The following is a 25,985-nucleotide window of genomic DNA, read 5'->3' as shown; positions in this document are numbered from 1 at the left end:
TGACTGTTTGACCAGTTGGAAGGAATTCATAATGCACAACACCACGATAATCGAAGAAAACAGTCAACATGACCTTGATTTTTGAGCGACTTTGGCGCGATTTTTTTGGTATCGGCTCTCTTTTGGCACGATATTCGCTCGATTGATCGGTTGTTTCGGAGTCGTAAGCATAGATCCAAGTCTCATCGCCAGTAATAATGCGTTTCATAACACCCTGGTAGTCGGAAAACATTGTTTCACACACTTCAACGCGACGCCTTTTTTCCAAAAAATTCAATGTTTTCGGTACCAGTCGAGATTTGACGCGCTTGAGACCCAAAACATCCTTCAAAATGGTATTGGCTGAGCCTTTCGATATGCCAAATTCATCAGCAAGGTCACTAATTGTTAATCGACGGTTTTTCATCACCAAATCTTTGATTTGTTGAACGTGAGGTTCGTCGGTTGCGGTGGATGGTCGCCCTGGACGCTCTTCGTCTTCGACACGTTCACAGCCGGCTTGGAACTCACTATACCACTTGTAAACATTTTTTTTAGACATAGCCTCATCACCAAAGGCTTTCTGCACCATCCTCAACGTATCCGCAGCAGAAAATTGATTCCGTAAACAAAATTTAATGCAAATTCTTTGCTCAACAAATTTCGACGTCGCAAAAAACGAAAAACTCACTTTTAGCAGCTCACAAAATGACATGTATCTCAAACACTAATAAATATTTTGACATGAAATTTGACATAAATGTGACTGACAGTACTACCAACCTAAAAAAAATGTAATTCTCCAAATCCTTCGACGCGCGCAGTTTAAATTCAAATGTCACCTTATTTTTGGGTTCGTCACGAAGTTTATAACATTAATAAAATTTCAGTACTTACTCTCAAATTTGATCGCACATTTGGACTATTAGCTGAAGCTATTTGTTTTTACAGAAAATTTAAGTACAAAGAACTTCATTAAAAGGGAACACTCACCGGCCAATGATTATTCGGAAGCTTTATAGGATCACTACGGCAACTTTAGCAGATAGCTGCCATACTGAACGATCAAGATTACGGTCTGGTATAAAAACACTTTTTTTATTTTGTCTACCGATATCGTTTGGCATGGATTCAAGGTAAAGCTTGAACCTCCGAAGAAATTGCCTCCGGTCGGACCACTATAGTTGGCTGCCAAACAAACTAAACGACCAAAACCAAAATATTTTTAGCTTTTAGCTTTATATTTCAGCTTCGGTGCAACCGAAGTTAAAGGTTTTCAAAGGAATTCTTTATTCTTCAAAAGAAGACATAAAATTATTTTTTAAAACTTGCAAACTTCCTTGTTATATCGAGTTTCGGTTTGAAAATTTTTATGTAAAACCAAGTGAATTTTTTCCATCTTATTTTCAACACATCTATTGTCTATGCAGTTGCGGGATTTGAGCAAACCACATCTTGTAACTAAGCAACTGGAGTTTTTTAACACTCCCAAGCTAAGAAAAAAATATTCAAAACAGCTGAAACAATTTAAGTGACCTCTTAATTTTTATACTCCTGCTACCTGTTATAGTTTTGTTCACCCTAAGGTTGTATGCATCACCTAAATACAAATAAATATATATACATACATACTTATATAAATGATCTGGATGACGAGAGAAGTTGAAATCTGGGTGAATATACATATGTATGTCTGTCCATGCAAGCTGTAACTTGAGTAAATATTGATATACATACCTTGATGAAACTTGGTAAACAGATTTCTTAGTACAAAGAAAATTACGAGTTCGTAGATGGGCGTAATCGGACCCTACGCCCACAAAACGGCATTAACCGAAAACTTATAAAGTGTCATAACTAAGCTCTGAATCAAGATAGAATTTGGCACAGAGAATCCTGTGAGCAAACAATTTTTAAAAAGCTAAATTTTGAAGAGGCCGTGACTCTCTAAAAAGTTTAATATACATACATATCTCCTAATTTACTAAAGCTAGAACAACCAAATTTGCTCAACCCAAATATTATAAGAACTCCTACTGATGGGACCCGACTAAATTTGGTCCTTCGAATTTTTCTCACATCCTTATTTTACTGTGCGAAAATGAGTTAAATTAGACTACAAGTATGCCTAGTTCTCATCAAAATGGCACATCAAGTGCTAATTGAGCCCGATAGGGCTGCAGTCCTACCTACCTATGCCTAGTTTTCATAGAGCACAATATTAAATTTTACTTCATTCCTTCACTTTCCAATACCAAAATCAAGAAGTAGTTAATATAACGGGATACAATTTTGCACGAATAATTGCTCTAAAGTATGATCAAAAATTGTCCAAATCCAAATAAAACTTTTTAAGCCCCAAGGTACTAAATATGTGGACCCCAGTATCTGTAGTTGACTTTTGCCGAAACATATATGTATGTATGTACATAGGTAAATGTGCGAGATGTACAGTTAACAGTTCATCTTTATGCCCAAAATAGAGATAATCGAGCGAAAAACTCCCCATATATGTAACTATTACCAGAATTTTCGAATATTCGGCTGACTTTGGTTCATATGATTGGTGATTGTATGTGAGGTAGCTTAGTGAAACTCAGGGAAATTTTTTTAGTAGGTATGTGGCATGATAATAGCAAAGATATAAGAGATAAGAGAGTTTTTCTAACAAATATTTTGCCGAAATTTTCGGTCAGTGTATGAGTTATATAAAGTATATATACCGTGCGATTCTGTACTGTGATACAGTCTCAAGTCTCTAAATTTGAGATTTTAAGTTAGAGACAATTTTTGAGACTTGAGACGATTTTGCTATTCTGTAAGTGACATTCACAAAATCTATTACATTTCATTATTCAGAGATGTTTTTACACTTGAATGAAAGTAAATATGTCGATAACAAATATTAAATTTTCTATAACATAGGCAAAAAACATAATCATCAATAAAAATAAAAATATATGTTGACTTTGATTAATAATATTTACGAAATTTATGTAAAATTGATTTATTTTTAACCTTTTCGTGTTTGAGTTGTTTACAAAATATAAAAAAACGACAATCGTTTAATATCTATGATGATCTCTATTCAGTATATTCAAGATGGCAGACAAGAGTTGTTTTTAGTTTTGTGACTGAGCTGAGCTAATTATCAGGTCTCAAATTCGAGTCAATATTTTGAGACTAATGCTGGAAACTGTTTAGTGAATAGTAACTAGTCACAAATTGAGACTTTACCTCAAAATGTCACAAATAGAGACTAGAGACTGGTTACAGAATCCAGCTAATAATATAAATTTAAATTTGCTTAGATGCCGATCCTCTGGTTGATGATTTTGATTTTAAGGTATTTTCCTGGCTTTGATTCTGGCCAGTTGCAAAAGTATAAAGCGTTCGGTTGCGCCCGAACTTAGCCCTTACTTACTTGATAGATAAAAAATTCATCTGCAATTGCAGTGGGTGTGTTATTTATTATGTATTTAAATTCAGTCAATTGCAGCTGATAATTACGTGGGTTTTTACCGAAACATGGGTCATAGAACGTATATTTATTTTATTATTTATTATTTTACGTTCTCTGCTAGTATATTAGCTACCGCCTAAAATTATGCAATAATTTTTAATCACTTCAATTAATTAACAGAATATTATTAAAGGCAAAGAATATTAAAAAATTAACATCATTCTTTAACATTCCTTGTTTCAGTAAGCTATTTTCAGAGAATGTTAATAAAATTATTAATATCATTATCTGCTTTATCTCCCCTTCATTGCACACGAAGATAGAGTTCCCGTGCGATTCTGTACTGTGATACAGTCTCAAGTCTCTAATAGCGGGATTCTGTAACCAGTCTCTAGTCTCTATTTGAGACATTTTGAGGCAAAGTCTCAATTTGAGACTAGTTACTATTCACTAAACAGTCTCTAGCGTTAGTCTCAAAATATTGAGACCTGGTAGTTAGCAGATCACAAAACTAAAAAGAACTCTTGTCTGCCATTTTGAATATACTGAATAGAGGTCACCACAGTTATTAGTCGATTGTCGTTTTTTATATTTTTAAGCAACTCAAACACGAAAAGGTTAAAATAAATTAATTTTACATAAATTTCGTAAATAGTATGAAACAAAGTCAACAGATGTTTTTATTTTTATTGATAATTATGTTTTTGACTATGTTATAGAAAATTTAATATTTGTTATCGACATATTTACTTTCATTCAAGTGTAAAAACATCTCTGAATAATGAAATGTAATAGATTTTGTGACTGTCACTTACAGAATAGCAAAATCGTCTCAAGTCTCAAAAATTGCTTCTAACTTAAAATCTGAAATTTAGAGACTTGAGACTGTATCACAGTACAGAATCGCACGGTAAGAATTCAATATTCTTTATTCGAAGAAACCGAGAGGAATACAAACAAATTTGGTATCTTGGTAACTTACATATAAGATGTACTCGTATATTATAAGTCGTAGATTCAATAAGTTTCATTACCACATTTTGCTTCGTCCCCGTAATATTTATTTGAAAATCAACCTTACTGACTTAATAGAGTTTGAATTGATATACATTACTATAAACTCAACCAAACGGGGCTAAGTTTATTATATTTTCAATTATACTAGCGAGTTGAGGTTCAGGCCAAGGTTTAAACCAATTCGATACATGATCAACATTAAACCAGATTATTTTTCAAAAATCTGTATAATAGTAATATTAAGATGTCACACTCGAATTTTCTGAATAGATCTAGTATAGGACATTCACTTCATTCACAATTTTGCTAGATATCTTACTAATTGACCGATACATCCGCTGTATATGCAACCATTATTTATTATTGAGCTGACCTGAGGACACAAGGACACACTATTATTAGGGCGTCACATTCTCTTAATTTGTTTAAGGTACCTTATATATTGACCCGTTTACACGGTATAAAGTCAAAAGCAAGCTGAAAAATATTTCTTTACATACATCCATACATATCCATAAGGGGAAGTATTCAATCAATATCATCAATTTTTGGCAATATGAAATACTAACATATTTCTAGAAAAAGATGCTCTGTGGCATTCATTGAGGTAAATCATGGATTGCAAAAACCCTATCTGCAAAACAATATTTTAATAACATAATTTGCTGTAAAGTGGATGGTATATAGTAGGAGCCACACCCACTGTCCGTACCATCTTGATTGTAAAATTTAATATCTGCGGCATGCCCCGTATTAAATAGTATTTTTCATGTCCTGGACGGGGCATATTAAGTTTTTACGAAGTCAACGTTTTTTCTTGCTTTTCGCTTAGTTATGACACTGTATAAATTTTCGAAAAACGGCATTTTGTGGGTGTGGCAATAGCAACCTCCCTTCGATGGCATTGAACATATGCATCAAGTATCATTAAGACATCTTAATTCTTACTCAAGTTATCAGTTGAGTAGACGGATGGACGGAGAGTCACCTTTAATTCACCTCGTTTATTTACTTATATACATACATATGTACTTAAGTAGATATAACTCTATATTTTTCTAGTTTAAAAATAAAATTAAGGTGAAAAAATTTATTATACTCTAAAGAAACATGTTGCGAGAGTATAAAAATCAAAAAGATACAAACATCTGTGAATACATTTATTTTTTTAAGGGAAATAAGTCATACAATTTTTGCCTTTTTGACTTTTTGAAAACATACAAAATATCTGTATTAATGTAATTATGCAATTTCTTAGAAAATTACCAGTGAATCTACTTAAACGAATTAATTATCGATTCATCGCTAATATCGAAGTACAAGGTCACGATTACGAGAAAAACGATCTTCCCCCGAAATTTGTAAAAGTGTTGCCACCTTCTAAATATGGCGGTGAATATTTTGTAACCCTACTAACGGGTTCATCGATCATCGGCAAGCAAGGTGCGCATTTCATCAAACATTTATTCGAGGTAGCTAAAGTTCCAGTGACGTTCGAAAAGATTCAATTGGGACCGGATGAAAACCAGTATCCCATGGAATATCTACAGTCGGTGCAACGCAATCGTCATGCAATACATGTTGACTTACAGCACGATCCCGACGAAAAACACAAACAACTGCTGCTCAACAACGATCTGGATTTGTATGTGGGTATAATACATGTGAATTCGATCGAGGGTTACAAATGTAGATACCCAGATGTGGATATGACGGTATTGATGCAGAATAATGCAGGTAACTTCTCGAAATTGGAATACACACCAGTACCGGGTATGGTGGAGACACTGAAAATTGTGCAGCAACGATATATTAAACGCTATTTCAACTTTGTGTTCCATTATGCCATTGAACATCGCCATGAGAAAGTCACTTTTGGTCACCAAGAATTGGAATTTCCACTCTCTGACGGAATGTACAATAAGATTGCCTTGGAAATGTATAATGAAATGAAGCCGAATTTTGAATTTGAATTAATTCCGATCCACGATTTGGTGCGCAGTATTGTGATGAGACCTAAACGTTTCGACATAATCTGTACCACCGATCGATATGGGACCTTTGTCGCATCCATAGCAAGTGCAGTTTGTGGGGGTGCCAGTTTGTTTAGTTCTACTGAGCGTGGCGACCATCATGCTGTTTTTAAGCCTCTGCAGACCCGCCTGTCCGTAACTACTTCCAATGTGCTTAGTCCTTATGGAATTGTACGCGCTTGCATTGATTTATTAAAATATTTGGGGGAATTGGATTGCGCCCAAGTACTTTACGATGAACTAATGACGACGATGATTTGTCGCGATATTAGAACGAGAGAGTTCGGTGGCTCAGACTCGGGCGAATATGTCATTTGCGATATTGTTAATCGATTGAAATGCAAACACTATTGACCTGGAGCAAGTGCTTTTATCGCACTCAGCTTAAACATTTTTGGAAACTTACATAATTAATACTTTAAACCAATGTAATGTTTGTGCAAAATTATTGATTACGTATATATGTATGTATATGTATTTATCCATTACAAAAACTAAACAAAAGTGAACGAAACTTTTAATTATACATACAAGTTGCGTTCCAAAGTAAACAGGACTTAAAAAAACAGCAAAGAACATAACCAAAAAGGAAGAAGCTCGGTCAAAATGCGAGGTTTTGGAGATGTTCAATTCCATTTCCATGAATTTCAATGATGATTTCGGCTGATTTTTGATGAATTCACGCACAGTTTCGATGGAATTTCCGGTGATCACGGATTTTGATTGGCCCACATGTTGATCGTCATTTATGTCTTCACGACCACTTTGAAAACGTTGAAACCACTCGTGAACTCTGCTACGGGATAGGCAATCATCGGTTCAGTAAAAGTTTTACCAATTTTAAAACACAATGTAATGTTGGCTCTTTGTTCGAAGCTCATTTTCGCACCGATAACACAAACATGCTGACACAATAACTTTGCTTCCAATCAATGAAATGTTATGAAATTCTCACTGGACAATCGATAAAGTTAGCAAATTCTACCGCACCAGTCGACATATAGATGTCGCCACCGGGGGGCGCTGGATTCAAAAAGTCCTGTTTACTTTGGAACGCACCTTGTATGTATCATAGATCATTTGGTACTTGGAAATATTTCTATTGAATTCCTTTAAATACTCTCTCAAGAGAATTTCATATTTGAGACAGTATTTGCATGTTATCTTGGCCTCGCTCTGTTAACATCCTTAAAACCTCTTTTTTCAAACGTGATCAAATCTTGCATATAGCTATAATGCTTATATACATACACCACATATACAGATATTACATATATTATATGTATTAAAAGTCGTGTTAGTTACCCAAGATTCAAGAACGGCTGAACGAATTTGTCTGAAAATTGGTGGGAGGTACGGCTGAACCAATTTGTCTGAAAATTGGTGGAAGGTAGCTTAGAATTCGAACGAACATGGGTTATTTTTCTCTTTATGTTAAAAGTCAAAACAACTCTTATATAAAACAAGTAAGGAATGGCTAAATTCGGGAGTATCAATTTGGGTATCTTCTTGACTTATATTGAAAGCCATAAACTTAGACTTAATTTTATTGATATACTTGATATACGTGTGATACCTGATATTGACTCGAGCGAAGAGGCTGAATTTAATATACTGAGTTAATGTGGAAAACGTCAACCAGAGGATCAGATTTTATGATATTAGGGATATAAGGTTTAGGCCATGGACTAAACCAATTCCGTTTTAAGTCAGCGACAAATCACATAATTTTTAAGAAAACTTGTTTAGTAATTTAGTTTCGCTAAAATGCCACACAATCTAATCAACCTGAACGATTTGAATATAGATGGAAAGTTTGGAAATAATAATAAGGGGTGTTATGGGTGCAGAGAAAAGAATGGACTGATTGCATTACGATTGAAGCGATTTTATCTATTTTTGCTAATACTACATATGTACTTTAACATGCCACAGATTAATAAAATGTTCTCAGAGTTTAATTCAGGTACCTCACATACACTCACCAATCTTATGGAGTAAAACCATCCGGATGTTCGAAAATTATAATGTCTTATTTATTTAAAGCGATAAGATACGCTGTTATGAGTAAAATGCGCTCTCTCATTTCCTTTGAGATAACTCACATACTGCTGTGATCAAATTGAAAGGTGAATTTTTATTTATACTTCGCGTGTTTTCGAATCGGTAATTTTTATTTTATGTAAGTTGGTAGTACTATTAGCGTCAAAATATTCATTAGTATTTGAGATATGCGTTGTTTTATGAGGCTCTAAAAGTGAAATCTTCGATTTTTACTATGTCTGAATTTATTGAATTAAGAAGTGCGATAATGTGTGATCATTTCGCCACATTTTCAACTAATTACGTGTCGCAACCAGAGCATTCGTCTGATTTACCTTCGTGTAACTTCTGGCTATTCAGCAAATTCATATGGCCACTCCGAGGACACCGTTTTGACTCAATTAAGGATATAAAAGCTGAATCGAAAAAGGCTCTGATGGCCATCACAACGAAGGATTTTCGTTGGCATAAGTGTATTGCAGCGGGAGGGGATTAGTTTGAAGGATATGAAATGGACAAAATTCACAATTCAATTTGATCACAGTAGTATATGGGGTATATAGTCATCCGGAAGCTCTGAAATCTTAATATTACGTACCATATACTTATGGGGGCTAAGGACAGGAAATACAGACATACAATTATCATTAAAAGATACGTACCATATACTTATGGGGGCTAAGGACAGGAAATACAGACATACAATTATCATTAAAAGATTCTCTCTGAATTTCAATTACATATGTACAGGTATCTCACACATGGAATGATATTTTCAGTAAAAAGTCATCTTTAGGTGTTAGGGTCCACATATTCAGTATCAAGGGGCTTGAATAGTTTTGGTTCGATTTTGAGAACTTTTGTTCATAACCACTTTATCATACTACAAAGGCACTTGTATACTGGAAAGTGAAAATTTTAAATGGAATTTAAAATTTGGTTATGTTGGAAGTGAGCGTAGCTGTAGTCCAATTTCGTCCATTTTCAAACTGTAATATAAGAATTTCAGAAGAATTTTATATAAGTATGTATTATGTATTCGATTAAAAGTGGGCGGTGCCACTCCCATTGCCCAATTTGGACTTCGCTTTCTATAGAGCCATCTCATACCATCTCGGGGGTAAAATAAAATTTAATGTCTCTAACGTGTTTAGCTATGTCTTCATCGCACTTTAAATAGTTTTTAAAAGTACCATTATATAGGGAATGGGTAGGCCTTCTTAGAGGGCAGGGATACGCTAATTTTTTTAGTTTCTAGTCCAAAGGTTCGACTTTCTACGCCATCCCCATATATAGTAAGCGTATGTTTATTATTCATGTAAGTATTATTTGGAAACTTTTTACTTCAACAAACATAAGTAAGGAAGGGCTAAGTTGCAACCGAAAATGGTTACTCTTGCAACGTGTAAAATGTCAACCAGAGGATCGAAATACAAGCAATTTTAAATATACATACATACATATACTAGTTATAGGAGGATGGAGTCATGTGTAGAAGTTCACGTAAGTGAGGAAAGTTCTCTGATCGCCAGAAACGATTCTTTTACATATGGCCCTAGCAAATCACGACTTCCGGTTTTTGCCCAAGTATTCTCTGGGTAGCCTAAGAACATCCGCCATTGAAGGCGTGCTAAAGTAAGAAGGCGCTTGAAGTACACCTATGAGAGCTGCCCCCGCCACGATATCAAAATGGTATTTGGCGACTTTAACACCAAGGTGGGCAAAAAAAGTATCTTTGGCACTACGGTCGGTAAATTCAGCCTCCACGATGAAACATCACCAAATAGGTTAAGGCTAATCGACTTCGCCGGTGCCCGAAATATGGTCATCTGTAGCCCTAGATTCCAGCATAAGAAAATTCATCAAGCCACGTGACTGTCACCGGATCGAAAAAACACCAACCAGGTCGATCATGTTGAAATAGACGGAGACTCGTCTCCAGTGTTTTAGGTGCGTGCGCTCCGAGTTTCTAACATCGACTCGGACCACTATCTTGTTGCAGCCAAGATTCGCGGCCGCCTCTGTGCTGCAAAAAACTCTCGCCAACAAACACACGGAAGGTTCGACACCGTGAAGCTGCACTCACAACAGACAGCCGAACGACTGCCTGCCTCGCAACGCTACGATCGACCACAACACCTACGAGATGGGATGGATACCGAGAGTTGAAGAGGGAAGCGAGACGCATTTGCAGACAGAAAAAGAAAGAGGCCGAAATGCGTGAGTATGAAGAGCTTGACAAGCTGGCCGACAAGGGTAATCCTCGAAAATTCTACGAAAAAATGCGGCGACTAACAGAAGGTTTCAAGACCGGAGAATTCTCTGGGAAGAATTTAGTATACCATCCCATTATTTCGGGAATAAAATGGGTATGGTCGGATAGAGGAGATTCTCCAGATCACGAATATATATGGTTATAGCCGCAGGAAGCTTATAGTTTTCGAGATATGCGCGTTTTATGTTGAAAATTTGCAATATTTTAATTACATATTTTCGATATATAAAATTAATTTTGCACTTATATTTTTCACTTTTATATACACTAACACATCACTTATTCATTTGCACACATTTATTTTATATAATATAGTGCAAAAATAGCTTTTAAAACGCATTTAAATTATTGTTGAATTTGATTATTTAAGAATAACAAATGAATTACAAACTGTCATATAATCAGTGTTACCTTATCAACATCATTTGTAAAATAACTAAATGAAATAAAGGGCACAGGTTATACCCCAAATACGAAAATCAACAACCTATAAAAAACAATAACCCTGGTCGGTCCAACACCAGGGTGTATCAGAATTTTTTCGCGTTGAACATAAAATATAAAGAAATTATTTAAATTTAATAAAACAAACGTGTATTAAGGCTTGTATATAAATTTTATTGCCTCTAATAATTTGACGAAAGGATCTTCGTGTCTGTTGGCCACATTTTTCCGCCAAACATTGTCAAAAATTAGGTCGGCGTAGTTTTCGGGATTGTTGTGGTTGTCCCTCGCAAAAAACCTTTTAATCACACGCCACTGGGACTCTATACGCTGCGTATGCGTTCCATCTGCAGCCACAAATGGATTGTCCAAATCGCTGTGATTTACTTTTCGGTGCTCATACCCGTGATTCGCCAAACCATCGTACGCCTTCCAGCAATCTGTGTTTAATGTAGTTCCTGGCGCAACATGCTTCTTAATCAGGGGTATGAGCACCTCCGCAGACCTAACATTATCTGGGCATACCTCCAGCCCCAGGTCGTCGCTCCCATCCTCAATCATCCCCAACACCCAGTGACCTTCCACACTCCTGCCTAAAATGAGAAAAACATATGAGTAAGTACCTAATATTGTATATTTTTAACCTTACCTTTATTAAATTTCCTCTTCCCGAATTTGCTTTCATCAATTTGGACCTTTTTGCCAGGGCCACCTATTTTACCTACCGCCTCCTGATTTTCCACTTGTTATAAAACTACCGCTTCGCGACAGTAATTATACCAGTCACATATGGTAGCGCTAGATAAAATAGATTCCCTGACAATACTGTTTTTCCTTACTACGTCATGCGACCAGTGCGATGCGTAGCAAAACATTAAGTAAAAAACTTGTGGTAATGGTATTCTAACATTTTCCAGCCAGGTGCCCGTGGATCGAGATATTCCGGAACGCATTCGGCAAGATCCTTTTCGGCACCTAAACGTACCGACGGTGCTATTTCCCGTCATGGAGAGCACCATTGGCAGTCTATGCACCCTGCAAGTCCTTCCTCTGGCAATGAGACCCTCCTCTTCGCAGAATAATATGCAGCTCTCCTTTGTTTGAAATGTGTTGAATATTTTTGAAATATTCCACATTCTCTTCACCTCTGACACGCTCAATTTGTTTGATTTGCGAACATTTATAGTCGCTTCTTGTTTCAGATCTACATATAATTGTAACAAAGTATTAGAAACAATGATTTAAATATTCTTTTCAATATTTAATTTATCATACCTGATGAATTATTTTCCATTTTTTTCAAAAATATTTCCGTAATTTTAATAAAAATTAATATAATTATATGTCCACACAACTTAATCTTCCAAACACGAAATAATTATAAAAATGCCAAATAAAAGCAACGGTACTTTGCTTTAAAAGTAGCAGTACTTATATCCGTTAGATCGCATTGATGTTAGAGTGGTTGTTATGCCCTCAATGACATTGCTACTTCTTTGCGCAGAACTCCTTTTTGCGTGGGCGGCCTTCGGCCGCGCTTCAAAAAAATAACCCTGGTCGGTCCAACACCGGGGTGAACCAAATTTTTTTCTCGTAGAACTCCTTTTTGCGTGGGCGGCCTTCGGCCGCGCTTCAAAAAAAATAACCCTGGTCGGTCCAACACCGGGTATATAAATTTTTTTTCTCCCGTAGAACTCATTTTTACATTGGCAGCCACTTAAATTTTTTATAATTTTTTTAATATTTATCAACGATTATGTTTCCTGTATTTAGGGTATAATATTACTTTATATATTTTTTTTTTTATTTTAGTTTGTAAGTATTTTACTATAGTAACACTGATTATTTGCCACATTTATTTTTACAAATGATGTCGATAAGGTAACACTGATTATATGACAGTTTGTAATTCATTTGTTATTCTCAAATAATCAAATTCAACAATAATTAAATGCGTATTAAAAGCTATTTTTGCACTATATTACATAAAATAAATGTGTGCAAATGAATAAGTGATGTGTTAGTGTATATAAAAGTGAAAAATATAAGTGCAAAATTAATTTTATATATCGAAAATATGTAATTAAAATATTGCAAATTTTCAACTTAAAACGCGAATAACTCGAAAACTATAAGCTTCCTGCGGCTATAACCATATATATTCGTGATCTGGAGAATCTCCTCTATCCGACCATACCCATTTTATTCCCGAAATCCTGGGATGGTATACTAAAGCCGACCCAATTCTCTTGTAGAACCCCCAAAGGAGATCTAGCGACCGTTGCCCAAAGCATACTAAAATTATGGAGGGAATACTTCCCCAGCCTGCTGACTGACAGTAAAAGTACAACGCCAGGAGAAGGCGAACCCGATTCCCCAATCGATGACGATGGAGCAGACGTTCCATTGCCCGACCATGAAGAAGTTCGAATAGCAATTACCTGTCTGAAGAACAACAAAGGAGCGGAGGCAGATGGATTGCCGACCGAGCTATTCAAACACGGCGGCAAAGAACTGATAAGGGGCATGCATCAACTTCTTTGTTGTGGTCGGACGAAAGCAAACCCAACGATTGGAATTTAAGTGTGCTCTGCCCTATCCAAAAAAAGGTGAGCCCAAAATCTGCGCCAACTACCGTGGGATAAGCCTCCTCAACATTGTGTGAAAGATTAAATCCCACCGTCAACAAACTGATTGAACCTTACCAGTGTGGCTTTAGACATGGCAAATCAATAGCTGACCAGATATTCACCATGCGCCAAATCTTCCAAATCTTAGAAAAGACCCGTGAAAAGAGAATCGACACACACCACCTCTTCGTCGATTTCAAAGCTGCCTTTGTAAGCACGAAAAGGAGCTGTCTTTATGCCACGATGCCTGAATTTGGTATCCCCGCGAAACTAATATGGCTGTGTAAACTAACGTTGAGCGACACCAAAAGCTTCGTCAGGAACGGGAAGGACCTCTCCCGATCGATACCAAACGAGGTTTCAGACAAGGCGACTCTCTTTCATGTGACTTCTTCAACCTACTTCTGCAGAAAATAATTTGAGCTGCAGAACCAAACAGAGAAGGTACCATGATACTGCTATCATTGGCCTTAACAACGCCGCTTAGTTCTGCTTTCTCCAGAATGGAAAAGCAGCGAAGCAAATGGGTCTGGTAGTGAACGAGGGCAAGACGAAACATCTCCCTCTCCCGTCATCAAACAACCGTCGTCTATCTTGGAACTAACACAAACACCAACAACAACGTCAACCTCAAAATCCCACGCAGGATATCTCTTGCCAACAGGTGCTACTTCGGACTAATTGGCAATTATGTATATACTTGTAAAGTCCTCTCTCGACGAATAAAAACAAAACTCTATAAGTCACTCATTCCCGTCCTGCATGGTGCAGAGGCTTGGACGATGACAACATCTGATGAGAAAGATTTATAATCCTTTGCACGTTGGCCACGGCGAATACCGCATTCGCTGGAACGATGAGTTGTATGTATATGTATATGTATGTATACGACGACATTGACGTATGTATGTAGATCAGCGAATTAAAAGACAGCGTCTACGCTGGCTAGGTCGTGTCGTCCGAATGGACGCATACATTCCAGCTCTGAAAGTATTCGACGCAGTACCCGCCGGGGAAGTAAAGGAAGAGGAAGACCTCTACTCCGTTGGAAGAACCAGGCGGAGAAGAACCTGGCTTCGCTTGGAATCTCCAATTGGCGCCACCTTGCAAAAAGAAGAAACGACTAGCGCGCTGTTGTTAACTCGTCTATAATCTACGCCAGTAAAGAATATACTATTTATAACTCATACACTGACCGATACTTTCGGCAAAAGGTTTCTTAGAAAAACGAAAATCATTACATGTAATACTTATATGGGAGTTATGGTAGTATCGACACTAACTTAGCTATTAACTATTATCATGCCACATACTAAAAAATTGTTCCTATTTTAGACACTAAGATACACTGCATGCAGCATAAAGTAACTCAGAAGTTCGAATATCTTTATATGTTAATATACCTATAAGGGCCCAAGAAAGTATTGATCCGATTCAATTCATTTTGAATAATGCCAGGGAAAACCTATGAAGCCCCATAACTAACCACTAAATAAAGATATAGAGTTATAATTGTGTTATATCACCTATGAAATTCACTTATGTATTCGTTTATTGAGGATGTCATATTTTAGGTCAGCAGTCTTCTGATTATTAACTTTATCGAATCATTCGACGAAATGTTTATTGATTGATTACTACCGGTTTCGGATTTAATGTTAACAATCTTCAGATCGTTTACTTTAGTTAACTAGTCCCCTTTCAAGTCTATGACAACCCCCGGTTGACCGTATCCCAGCAACAATCTCTTTTTTAACTCTAATACAACATATTCACCATAATCGCCAGCAGGTGAAACCAATACACGATCGTTTCCGGCTTCTTACTTGAACTTTTGAATTTTCTTCAGATTATGTTCATTTAATCGATGTGGGTAAGGGACGCTGAAAATATCTTGACTGACCGTGAGGATCAATAACGGAAAACTGGCCATTGCCGGGACTCTTTTCTGAACATTGTAGTGATTATAAAACAGAATCCCTTTGATTGCGAGTCAATCGTTGAAGGTAACCAAATGCCAACCATGCACCCAGATTGAAAAATTGTTGTTAACCAGCACTTTTGCCGCCCTGTCATTGAGGATGACGATAACATCATTCAAACATGTGATCGAATATAGATTGCTCGGTTGCATTTCACAATGTGTACACTGTGCCTCTAATATGGAGTTCTCTAACACGTGAACTTCCCTTTGAAACCGACAAAAAGTTACTTTTCGATACGTATGTATTTTATGAATAACTCGTGCTTATTGATTTCAAAAGCTCGAATGGAGTCTGGTTCATTGCTAAAGGCCAATAACTTCATATAACCCCAAAAGAAGTAGTCCAAATCACAATCACAACTTATTTTCAAGTTGTTTCGAGGCAAAATCAGCAAATTCCCGACGTTGACGGTGGTCCAATAGTTTCAGTTCTTAAGTGAGAACAATTTTATATGGTTGCAAGCCCGAATCATTTGTCAAATCCGCCAGGTAGTGGTTTGAGACAGTCCCATTTAATGTTTGGAGTCGTCACTTGCCTGAACGGTAGAAATATTTTCATTATTCGAGCGGTTCTTTGTCTTATTGTCTTGAACGTTATGTAAGGAAAATGTATTCTCGAAATTTTCAACAATTCGACGAATAGCAAGCACAGGTGATCGATTATTAAGACTATAAAATGAAAAATTGCAATTGGAGAACGATTAATTTGATAATAAAATTGAATAACTTCTAAACGGTGTTCTTGAGTATATTTTACCATTATGAAATTTTAAACATTACAGAATACAATGAAAAAAATACAGATCATGACATATTAAAAATGACCGAAACGACACTTAGAAATCAACAACAATGTTTCATATAAAAGGCAAGTATGTGCTTTTGAACAGTTTTTCTTGTCTCATACGACAACTGTTCATAGCTTCATACATACATACATATGTGACAACCCATACTGAACAAGACGAAACGAAAACGCATGTTCGAGCTTTGACTTGTTTGAGGAGCTGTTGTCGAACTTCATATGCATTTTCATACAGCCAACCAGGGTTTTCGTTTACTACTCCGTAGTAGCAAAATTTCTAGAATTATTGGTATGCAATAGCTACCGTTCTCACTTTCGGAGCGGTAGTAGGCCAGAGCTAATTAAAATTTTCATATGCTACAGCTATACATGCTGAACATCAGGGATAATAGGATGCCCTACTTATTCCAGTGTGAGAGCGCCTCAAAATAAGCGTTTTTTATAACATTTTTCATTGTGGCCAAATCGAACAAAATTTGAATTTTGGTCATTTAAATTAAAACACCCAACGTTCATTATGATTGCAAATTATTATTTATTGGACTTAAAATATAATATATCTGTATGGCGAAATTACTTAAACCCTTTTTTAAGATTTTAGAGTATATTAAAACAACTGACTTTTGATCTTTCAATACTTAATAAGGCGAATTAAACCTGTTAGTTCTCAATTAATAAATGTTTTTAATCATTGGTAACTGAAAACCAATGCTACTATGAATCAAATTACAAAATGTTTCATGAAATATATGTATTTAAATTTCGCATTTTCTTTAATTCTCATGGTTTTAGATTTTTTATAACTGATCTTGAACGGCGGCAACAAATTCCTACGTTCACATACATATACATATTTCGGTATAATTTCAATCTGTCCGTTCCATTCATTCCAATTGCAAAACGACGAAACCTACCTAATTCAGTCAACTGTCAAAGTTCGGTAGGCGAGCGGCTCTCACATTTCCAGTGACAGGAGAGTTGGGGATCTCTTTATCTCTGCTAAACATGCCATAGATAACTTGATATGATACTCTTTGGTTCGAGAGAGAGCTGCCAAAACTCGCATTTTTATAACATTTGCCAATGATGCCACTGCTGATAAATATTAGCTTGATAGCTATCTGATGAAGAACGAGAAGGGCCTTAATTCGTGCTTCTCAAACACAAGAGCAAAGAAATGCAGCCCGTGAAACGGCTAGGTTGGAAACGAAAAATCGTCGAGCTTATCGTACAGATGAACAGAGGAATAATCTTCGAAGTGCAAGAAGAAATGATTCAAGTATTGATTTGAATCGAGCAGCGTTTCTATATTATTGCACCATCGACTACAGCTTGCATCGTTTAGTTTGCATTGGCCAAATGGACGTTGTTTGCCAGTATTGTGGCGCATTGAAGTTTGCTGGTGAAGCGCCTGGTTTGTGCTGCTTTAGTGGTAAAGTGAAATTGCCATTATTGGTCCCGCTACCAGAGCCATTGCGCTCCCTGCTTTATGGCGCAACACAAGAATTACGACATTTTCTAACGAACACTCAAAAATACAATGTCTGTTTCCAAATGACTTCATTTGGGACGGAAATTATCGAAGAACACGGATATAATCCGACATTTAAGGTAATTTACGTTAAAACCTTTTAGGCTGTTCACGATAAGCTGGTTATCGGGTTATGTGGTTATGTGATTAAGTGAACAACAACAAAATGCGGTATGACAAAATAACCAAAGTTGACCAACCTAGGCCCTTGTTTACAGATTATGTGGTTATTTGCTTATTTCCAGTGTTAGAAAGTCGTTGCAATTTTACTAAATGGCAGCACAAAAAATAAATAAAACTAAGCGAATGGCATTTCCATTTAGATTTTCTTATTGGAAAATCTGCTATTAACAGCTGTTTTTTGTTTACAATCAGCAAATTAAAATCAGAATAAAAAGCATCCAAAAGCATCAACATTAAGCAAGATGTCTGCAAATTTTGTACAAAGAATTTTTTGAACCCTTAAAATTCGGATTATTTAATAAGCACATACCTTCAATAAAGTCCATTTTCTGAATAGCAGAACTTATTTTAAAATCGATTATTTTGCTTTTTAAACTTTGTTTAGGCATTTTATAAGTAGGAATTTCATTGAACTAAAATTGTAAACAATGAACAGCTGTTTGTGTAAAAATTAGCAAATAACCATATAACATAGGGTGCTCACGGAGCATAGAGGTTATTTTTAATCTAATAAGCACATAACCCGATAACCACCTTACCGTGAACAGCCTATTTATTTTCTATTATTGCAAAAAAAAATCTGCAATGTAGTTTGTTAGATTTCTGTATTTTTCTCTGAAATTAAAATGGGATGTTAATATTTGAAAAAAAAAGTGTTTGTAAAGTAAGTTGTATAACTATGACTTTGACTTTACAGATTCAAGGCCAGATTTGCCATCGCATTGGATCATTACAACCAATTGATGAATAGCATAAATTCTTGCAAATATATTTCATGGGCAATATGGAAGAACAACTCGACCGGCGTCAAGGGATCAACACAGCTACGAAAAGAGCAATTCTCTAAGATCTGCAGCAAATGCTTCATGAACATCATGCATTGGTCAGGCTGTTCAAGACTGCTTGAGAGCGCATGCCAAGTGATGACTTTAAGGTTGTGATCGGAGCAGATAAAAGACCAGCTGGAACACATGAACGCCCATTTAATGCTCCAACAATCGATGAAGTGGCAATCCTGATTGTGGGTGAAAACTTGGAAACACGTGATATTGTACTTACACGACGCAATATTGGGCAACTACAAAGAGTATATGAAACACCCCGCTCATATGACGCGTTACAATACCCGCTGATGTTTTGGCAAGGAGACGATGGATATCACTTTAATATCAAAATGATTAATCCATTGAATGATAAGATCAATATTATTGTTTTCATTTTAACTTGATTACATTTTATTCTGTTTGCTTTTGGTAACCAAAAAAGTTGTCATTTCTAATTTAGTAGAGAGTAGCTGTAAGAGTCGTTAACCTATTAGGGGTTCTAAAATAAAAATTTTACTGTATTTGTTTCAGGTGAGGAAACTACCAAGAAGGTTAGTTCGATGAATTATTACGTTTGGTGATAGTGAAAATTGTGACAATTATTTGTTGCGATTTCGTCGACTGCTTCAACAATATTGCGTTGACATGTACATATGTTAAAATCGAAACGGAGCGCCTGAAATTCATTCGGTGGATTCGCGATGCAATTTGTACAGAAGGAGATTCGGAAAATGTTGGTCGATTGACCATTTTACCGGCGACACACAGGTAGCCCGCGTCATTTGCATGAAGATGCAATGACATACATATGTTCGCAATTATGGTCGGCCAGATCTATTTATTACATTTATATGTAATCCAAAATGGACGGAAATTAATCAATTGCTGCTTCCCGGACAAACATCAAGTAATCGACACGGCATCACCGCACGTGTTTTCAGGCAAAAAATTCGGTCACTAATGAATTACATTGTTCAGCAACACGTCTTTGGGATTACTCGATGCTGGATGTATTCAGTCGAATGGCAAAAACGAGGCCTACCGCATGCTCACATTCTAATTTGGTTAGTTGAAATAATTCGGCCAGATCAAATAGATGACATCATATGTGCGGAGATTCCTGCTCCTGAAACCGATCCAGACCTACATGATGTTGTAATCACGAATATGATTCGTGGACCGTATGGCACTATCAACCGCCAATCACCGTGCATGATCGACGGCAAGTGTTCCAAATGGTATCCACGAAAATTGACGGCAGAGACCATTACAGGCAACGATGGTTATCCATTGTATAGGCGTCGATCGCCCGATGATAATGGTAGAACTATCACAACTAAAGTGAAAGGAAACGATTTCGTAGTTGACAACAGTTGGATTGTTCCATATTCGCCACTTCTTTCCAAAACATTCAAGGCACATTGTAATGTTAAGTATTGCAATTCGGTTGAGTTCATTAAATACATTTGCAAATATGTCACGCATGAAATCACGCGCTATCAAGTTGGTAGATATGTGAACTGCAATGAAGCAATTTGGCGTATATTTTTATTCCCTATTCACGAACGTCATCCCACTGTTGTGCATTTGGGGGTGCATCTAGAGAACGGTCAGAGAGTATATTTCACAGCGTCGAATGATGTTCAACGTGCCGAAACACCTCCAGCGACAGCACTGACCAGCTTCTTTGCGATTTGTCAAAGCGATCCGTTCGCACGAACGTTGTTTTACTCAGAAATGCCACGTTATTACACTTGGAACGTTACATCGAAAAAATTTCAACGTCGTAAGCAAGGCGATGCAGTTCCTGGTCATTCAGACATGCGTTCTACTGATGCTCTTGGTCGTATTTACACAGTTAATCCGAAGAATATCGAAGATATGTGTTTCCTCATGTGCGGCAGTTTGTTAGTTAGGTTAGGAATGCCAGCGCCAGATCGCGGAATGAATGACGCATTTAATAAAGAATTGGAACGTGAACGTGAATATGATCCACATGAACTAATCCAATCAGTTCAATCGAATGTACTGCTGTTGAATCCTAAGCAGAAGGAAGTCTATGATACACTGATTAATGCAATTGATGATGGCAACGGTGGCTTATTTTTTTTAGAGGCCCCCGTGGAACTGGGAAGACATTCCTCATGTCATTAATTTTGGCCACTGTACGTGCGAGATCCGAAATTGCGGTAGCAATTGCTTCTTCTGGAATAGCGGCCACATTGTACGTACGGCTCACTCAGCGTTAAAATTGCCATTAAACCTTCAAACTACTGAACAGCCGACATGTAACATTTCGAAACACTCCGCAACGGCGCACAAACGCGCATTGGAAGCACTAGACCGAACATTAAAAGATCTGCGCAATGACTCGAGATGTTTTGGTGGTGCAATTATTTTGCGATCTGGCGATTTCCGACAAACACTACCAGTCGTTCCAATATCTACTGCTGCCGACGAAATAAACGCTTTCCTCAAAGCATCAAATCTGTGGCGATATGTACAGAAACTTCAACCGTCTGTAAATATGAGAGTTGCATTCTTGCACGATCTATCTGCTTATGATTTCTCGAAGCAATTGCTGACTATCGGTAATGGCCGTGTTCCTGTTAACGAATCGAGCAGTTTGATTTCATTTCCTTCAAATCTTTGCAATTTCGTTTCATCAAAGGACGTGCTTATCAACAAAGTATTCCCGGATATCGTTGCTAACCACAAAAATACTAAATGGTTAAGTGAGCGATGTAGATGACCTCAATTTTAAAATTCAAAATCAAATCGTAGGTACTTTGTATTCATTCAAATATATCGACTGTGTAACCAACGAAGAAGAAGCCACTAATTATCCAACTGAATTTTTAAACTCCTTGGATGTGCCTGGTTTACCACCGCACAATTTACAACTGAAGGTTGGCTCGGTAGTTATCATGCTTAGAAATTTAAACCAACCAAAACTGTGCAACGGAACGCGTTTGGTAATAAGAAAACTGATGATACTTAAAGGAAAATTTAAAAATGATGAAGTTCTTATTCCAAGGATTCCGATGATCCCAACGGATATTCCCTTTGAGTTTAAATGAATTCAATTCCCGATTCGTCTTGCTTTCGCCATGACGATCAACAAATCACAGGGCCAATCCTTGACTATTTGTGGCCTCAATCTAGAAAATGCATGTTTTTCTCATGGTCAATTGTACGTGGCATGCTCACGTGTCGGCAAACCATCCGCTTTATTTGTTCTTGCGCCTGACCAAAAAACAAAGAATATCGTTTACGACAAAGTGCTTGAATGAAAATCCCATTAATGAACTAATCCGAGTGTATCCCAATCTACACAACATAGCTTGCAATATTTTTTTCTGACATGTGTTTGAAGTACTTTATTATTATTATTATTTCTTCTGTTTGATTCATCATCATTCATCATAATAAAATACTTTCATGTTTCTATGTATATTAAAACTATTTTGTATCATTGTAACGTTCATCAAAGTCTAAATTAGTTCAACTAAAAGGTAACACGACATTCATTAACTGTTAGGCGGTACGAGGTTCGCCGGGTCAGCTAGATTCCTATAAAACACAAAAAATTCTTTTAAAAAACATTCACATTACTTCTTCTTAACTCCGTAATGAACTTACGCACTTTTTTTTACAGAAAACTGCACTAAATTAATAATTTTAATATTTGTATAGTAATAACAACTAATCACAACCGACTTCCAACGAATTTTAACAACGAACTGATTTTGGCAGTTCGTTTTACCGCTATTATTCTGGCATCCCGTCTTTTTGACTAACTGCTGATTGACGGGATCCTGATTGTGTTTTGTTGCCAGCTCAGAAAACAGTTCTGCTGCCAGCTGACAAGCGAGAGAGCAAGAAAAGAGATTCTGATCAATATTTATTACTCGAAGTTGGAACCTCAAAAAAATGCACGTGGGTAGCCGGGGTGATTTTGGCTCTTGGTGTTATCTGAAATCAAATATTTTTGATTATTCTTAATCTATAGACATGTCATTCTGGTCGGAACTACTAAAGTTAAATTTCAAAGGTAAATAACAAATTAGCGGACTTTGAAAAAAAAAGTCCTTTTGTTTTAGCACAGAAAGGGTTTTAAAATAAAAAGTTAGGGGTGAAAAAAATTCTCATTAGTTAGTAGAACTATAAGTGCGTAGAACAGCCTGTTGAAAGTTGAAAGCAATCGGTTGAGTAGAAAAAGAGTTAGGACACGGGCCGACCAGAAAAACAATGTTTTGAGAAAAACGCTTTTAAAGTTCGGTCGACCTTAAAAGTTGGACTCCGAGGCGCTCTAGGAAACTCGTTATAACTCCCGAAATATTTCGAATTTCTGTCTGAAATTTTCACAGTATATTCCCAAGACATTGTACTTTCAAATTAAGATTTTTCCGATTTTTTGAACCCTAGTTACCAGACTCCTACCTTAAAGGCTCAGTTGGTCCAAATGGCAACTGAATAAGAAAGATGTAGGGTATTGTTAGGAAGTAGTCTAGTCAGATCTTGAAATAGCTTGCAGCAAAGTTCCTCCTCAGTTAGGTGCTTGTATTAGGAGTAGTATTTTAAATATTAATGTCGAAAATCATGGTCATGTGCCAATTTTTACAATAAAGCTAATTTGTTAGGTGTGTCAATGTCACAACCTTTTTTCAATGTTAATTGTAAGGAAATATCGTACATAAGTATGTCTTTTTTTATGAAAGCCCCACTTATTTTAACAAGTAATAGAAACTGTTTACAAAATCTGAAAAATAAAGTTTATTTTAAAAATTAACGAGTATGTTGATCGGATATATTCCATTTTTATAAAAAGGATTTTAAATCGAGTTGTCGTTTTGAGTATCAATAAATGTGAATTCGTGAATATGAGGCAGAAAAGTTTTAAAAACAATTCGGGTCGTAAATGAGTTAGGAAACAGCACAACACATAATTTTTATTTTATTAAGTGGTAGTTAATTAATATGAATAGCTGAGACAACTGTGGCTATTGCTGTCACATTCAGTATTTCCTTACCTAAAGACAAGACGACTAAGGCACGATAGCCTGGAAGATTTTTTGGTCAGATTAGAGGTAGAAAAAATACTAGACTAACACCTTTAATGTTCTCTATAATGCGATTGTAATATAATTTACGGTCATTTATTTCTTTGTAACATGTCTTAACTTATAACATTTCATTTTAGATACTTATATTTCCTGACAAGGACAAAAACACAATCTGTGGGGGTGCGGAGAATTGTGGCTGTAAGCCACAATCGTTTTAAACAAAAAAAAAAACAAAATAAACAACTTAAGGCAAAATTAGTATAAATTTTCTTATTACTACTTATACTTATATGTATGTATGTATATTAGTTCTAAACTGTATATATTAGTTGTAAGTTGTACATATTACGTTTAAGGGGTCAGTAGGGTAATCTTTTTCCATTTTTTTTTGCATTTCCTGTTCCCTTATACCCTTAGAAACTCACTTTACCAGTAGAAGGTTTCGAAAAAGGCCTAAGAATAAAAATATCGCTCGACGTTCGGAGCGCTTGGAGTGCACACGTGGCACTTCAAACTCGTTTTTCTCAAAACACACTTTTTTAAACTGGCGGATATGATTCCGGTCGAACTACTCATCCGATTTGCTTAATTTTTTTTAAATGTTCACAGAACGCCTGGCTACCTTCCCTACTAGATTCATAATTTTTTTATAATTTATTGACAATGTTATGACAAAATTTATGTAAAAAAATGTGGGGAAAAATCATAAAACATTTTTTCATGATTGTAGTATACTCGTACCATATATACGATAAACCGAGTTCAACTCGCGCAGGAATTTTATACCGAAAAAACCTGCGCGAGTTGCATAAATACAACTTACGCGTGGCGCGCAAATTCGAAGTAGACTAGAACGCTTAAACTCGCGCAAAAAGAATAATAATTAAAAAAAAATCGGATATTCAGGAGGAAACCAGGGAATCAGTGCATTTTTCACGAAAATCAGGGGATCAGTGCCGCAGGTCAAAATCAGTGGACTCCCTGACAAATCATTATCACTGACGCCTGCCCAAAGGTTTTCAGTAGGGTTAAGGTTAGGGGGTTGAGCTGACCAATCCATGACCTAAAACAACTCCTTTGACCTGATGTGCTTCGGGTTAATATCCTGCTGTAATATCCATTTCAGCGGTATGTTCGCTTTAGCAGAATATTATCTGCATTACATTCACATTATTCCCTTATGCATATCGGTCCATTATGTCAGTAATCTTGTGAATTCGGCTTACACTTCTCTAATAAAAACAGCCCAAAACCATGGTACTCAAACCGGCATGCTTTAAAGTTTTTGTAGTGAATCTGGGGTCGTACTCTGTATTACTCTGGCGATTACCATTACCATTCTGACGGGACCCTTTACTGCCGTATAGAACCACTTTCGACGCTTCAATCGGCCAAGTTAGCTGTTCTTTAGCGAATTTAAGACGTCGTGCTACATGAGTTTTTTAATAATAGTACTTTACGAGGTATGCTGGCATATAAATTATATTCACGTAGAAGTCTTATCACTGTATGAACACCGCAGGCTAGGTTCAGTTCGTTCCGAATCTCCACAGCTAACATAGTAGGTTGAGTCCTAGCACATCTTACAACTTTTTGTATAAAATTCTCACAAATAATCCGCCTTGCACACCTTTTTGTTTTATAAATAACACTGGTCAACAAATTTGTAATTTTTTTTGTCACATGAAAATTTATATCAAATTTTGAA

General features: G+C 36.4%; 1 protein-coding gene and 1 pseudogene across 1 annotated transcript; one reads left to right on the top strand and one right to left on the bottom strand.

Annotated features, from left to right (window-relative positions):
• The first annotated feature begins 5,646 nt into the window (after positions 1-5,646).
• On the top strand, positions 5,647-6,886 carry LOC120772214 (isocitrate dehydrogenase [NAD] subunit 1, mitochondrial-like). Its single transcript, XM_040100694.1, has one exon. It carries the CDS (start codon positions 5,704-5,706, stop codon positions 6,844-6,846), a length of 1,143 nt encoding a protein of 380 aa, XP_039956628.1. The 5' UTR covers positions 5,647-5,703; the 3' UTR covers positions 6,847-6,886.
• Positions 6,887-11,529: 4,643 nt separating this feature from the next.
• Positions 11,530-12,248, bottom strand: LOC120772606 (annotated as a pseudogene).
• Positions 12,249-25,985: the final 13,737 nt, after the last annotated feature.

This window comes from Bactrocera tryoni, chromosome 3, assembly GCF_016617805.1.
Source record: "Bactrocera tryoni isolate S06 chromosome 3, CSIRO_BtryS06_freeze2, whole genome shotgun sequence".
NCBI lineage: Eukaryota > Metazoa > Arthropoda > Insecta > Diptera > Tephritidae > Bactrocera > Bactrocera tryoni.
Note: the sequence above shows the minus strand (reverse complement) of the source record. Positions and strands in the feature narration are given on the sequence as shown.

Bases quoted from the DNA above. Each gene is read 5' to 3' on its own strand.
- LOC120772214 (XM_040100694.1), top strand. From the start codon at position 5,704: ATGCAATTTCTTAGAAAATTACCAGTGAATCTACTTAAACGAATTAAT.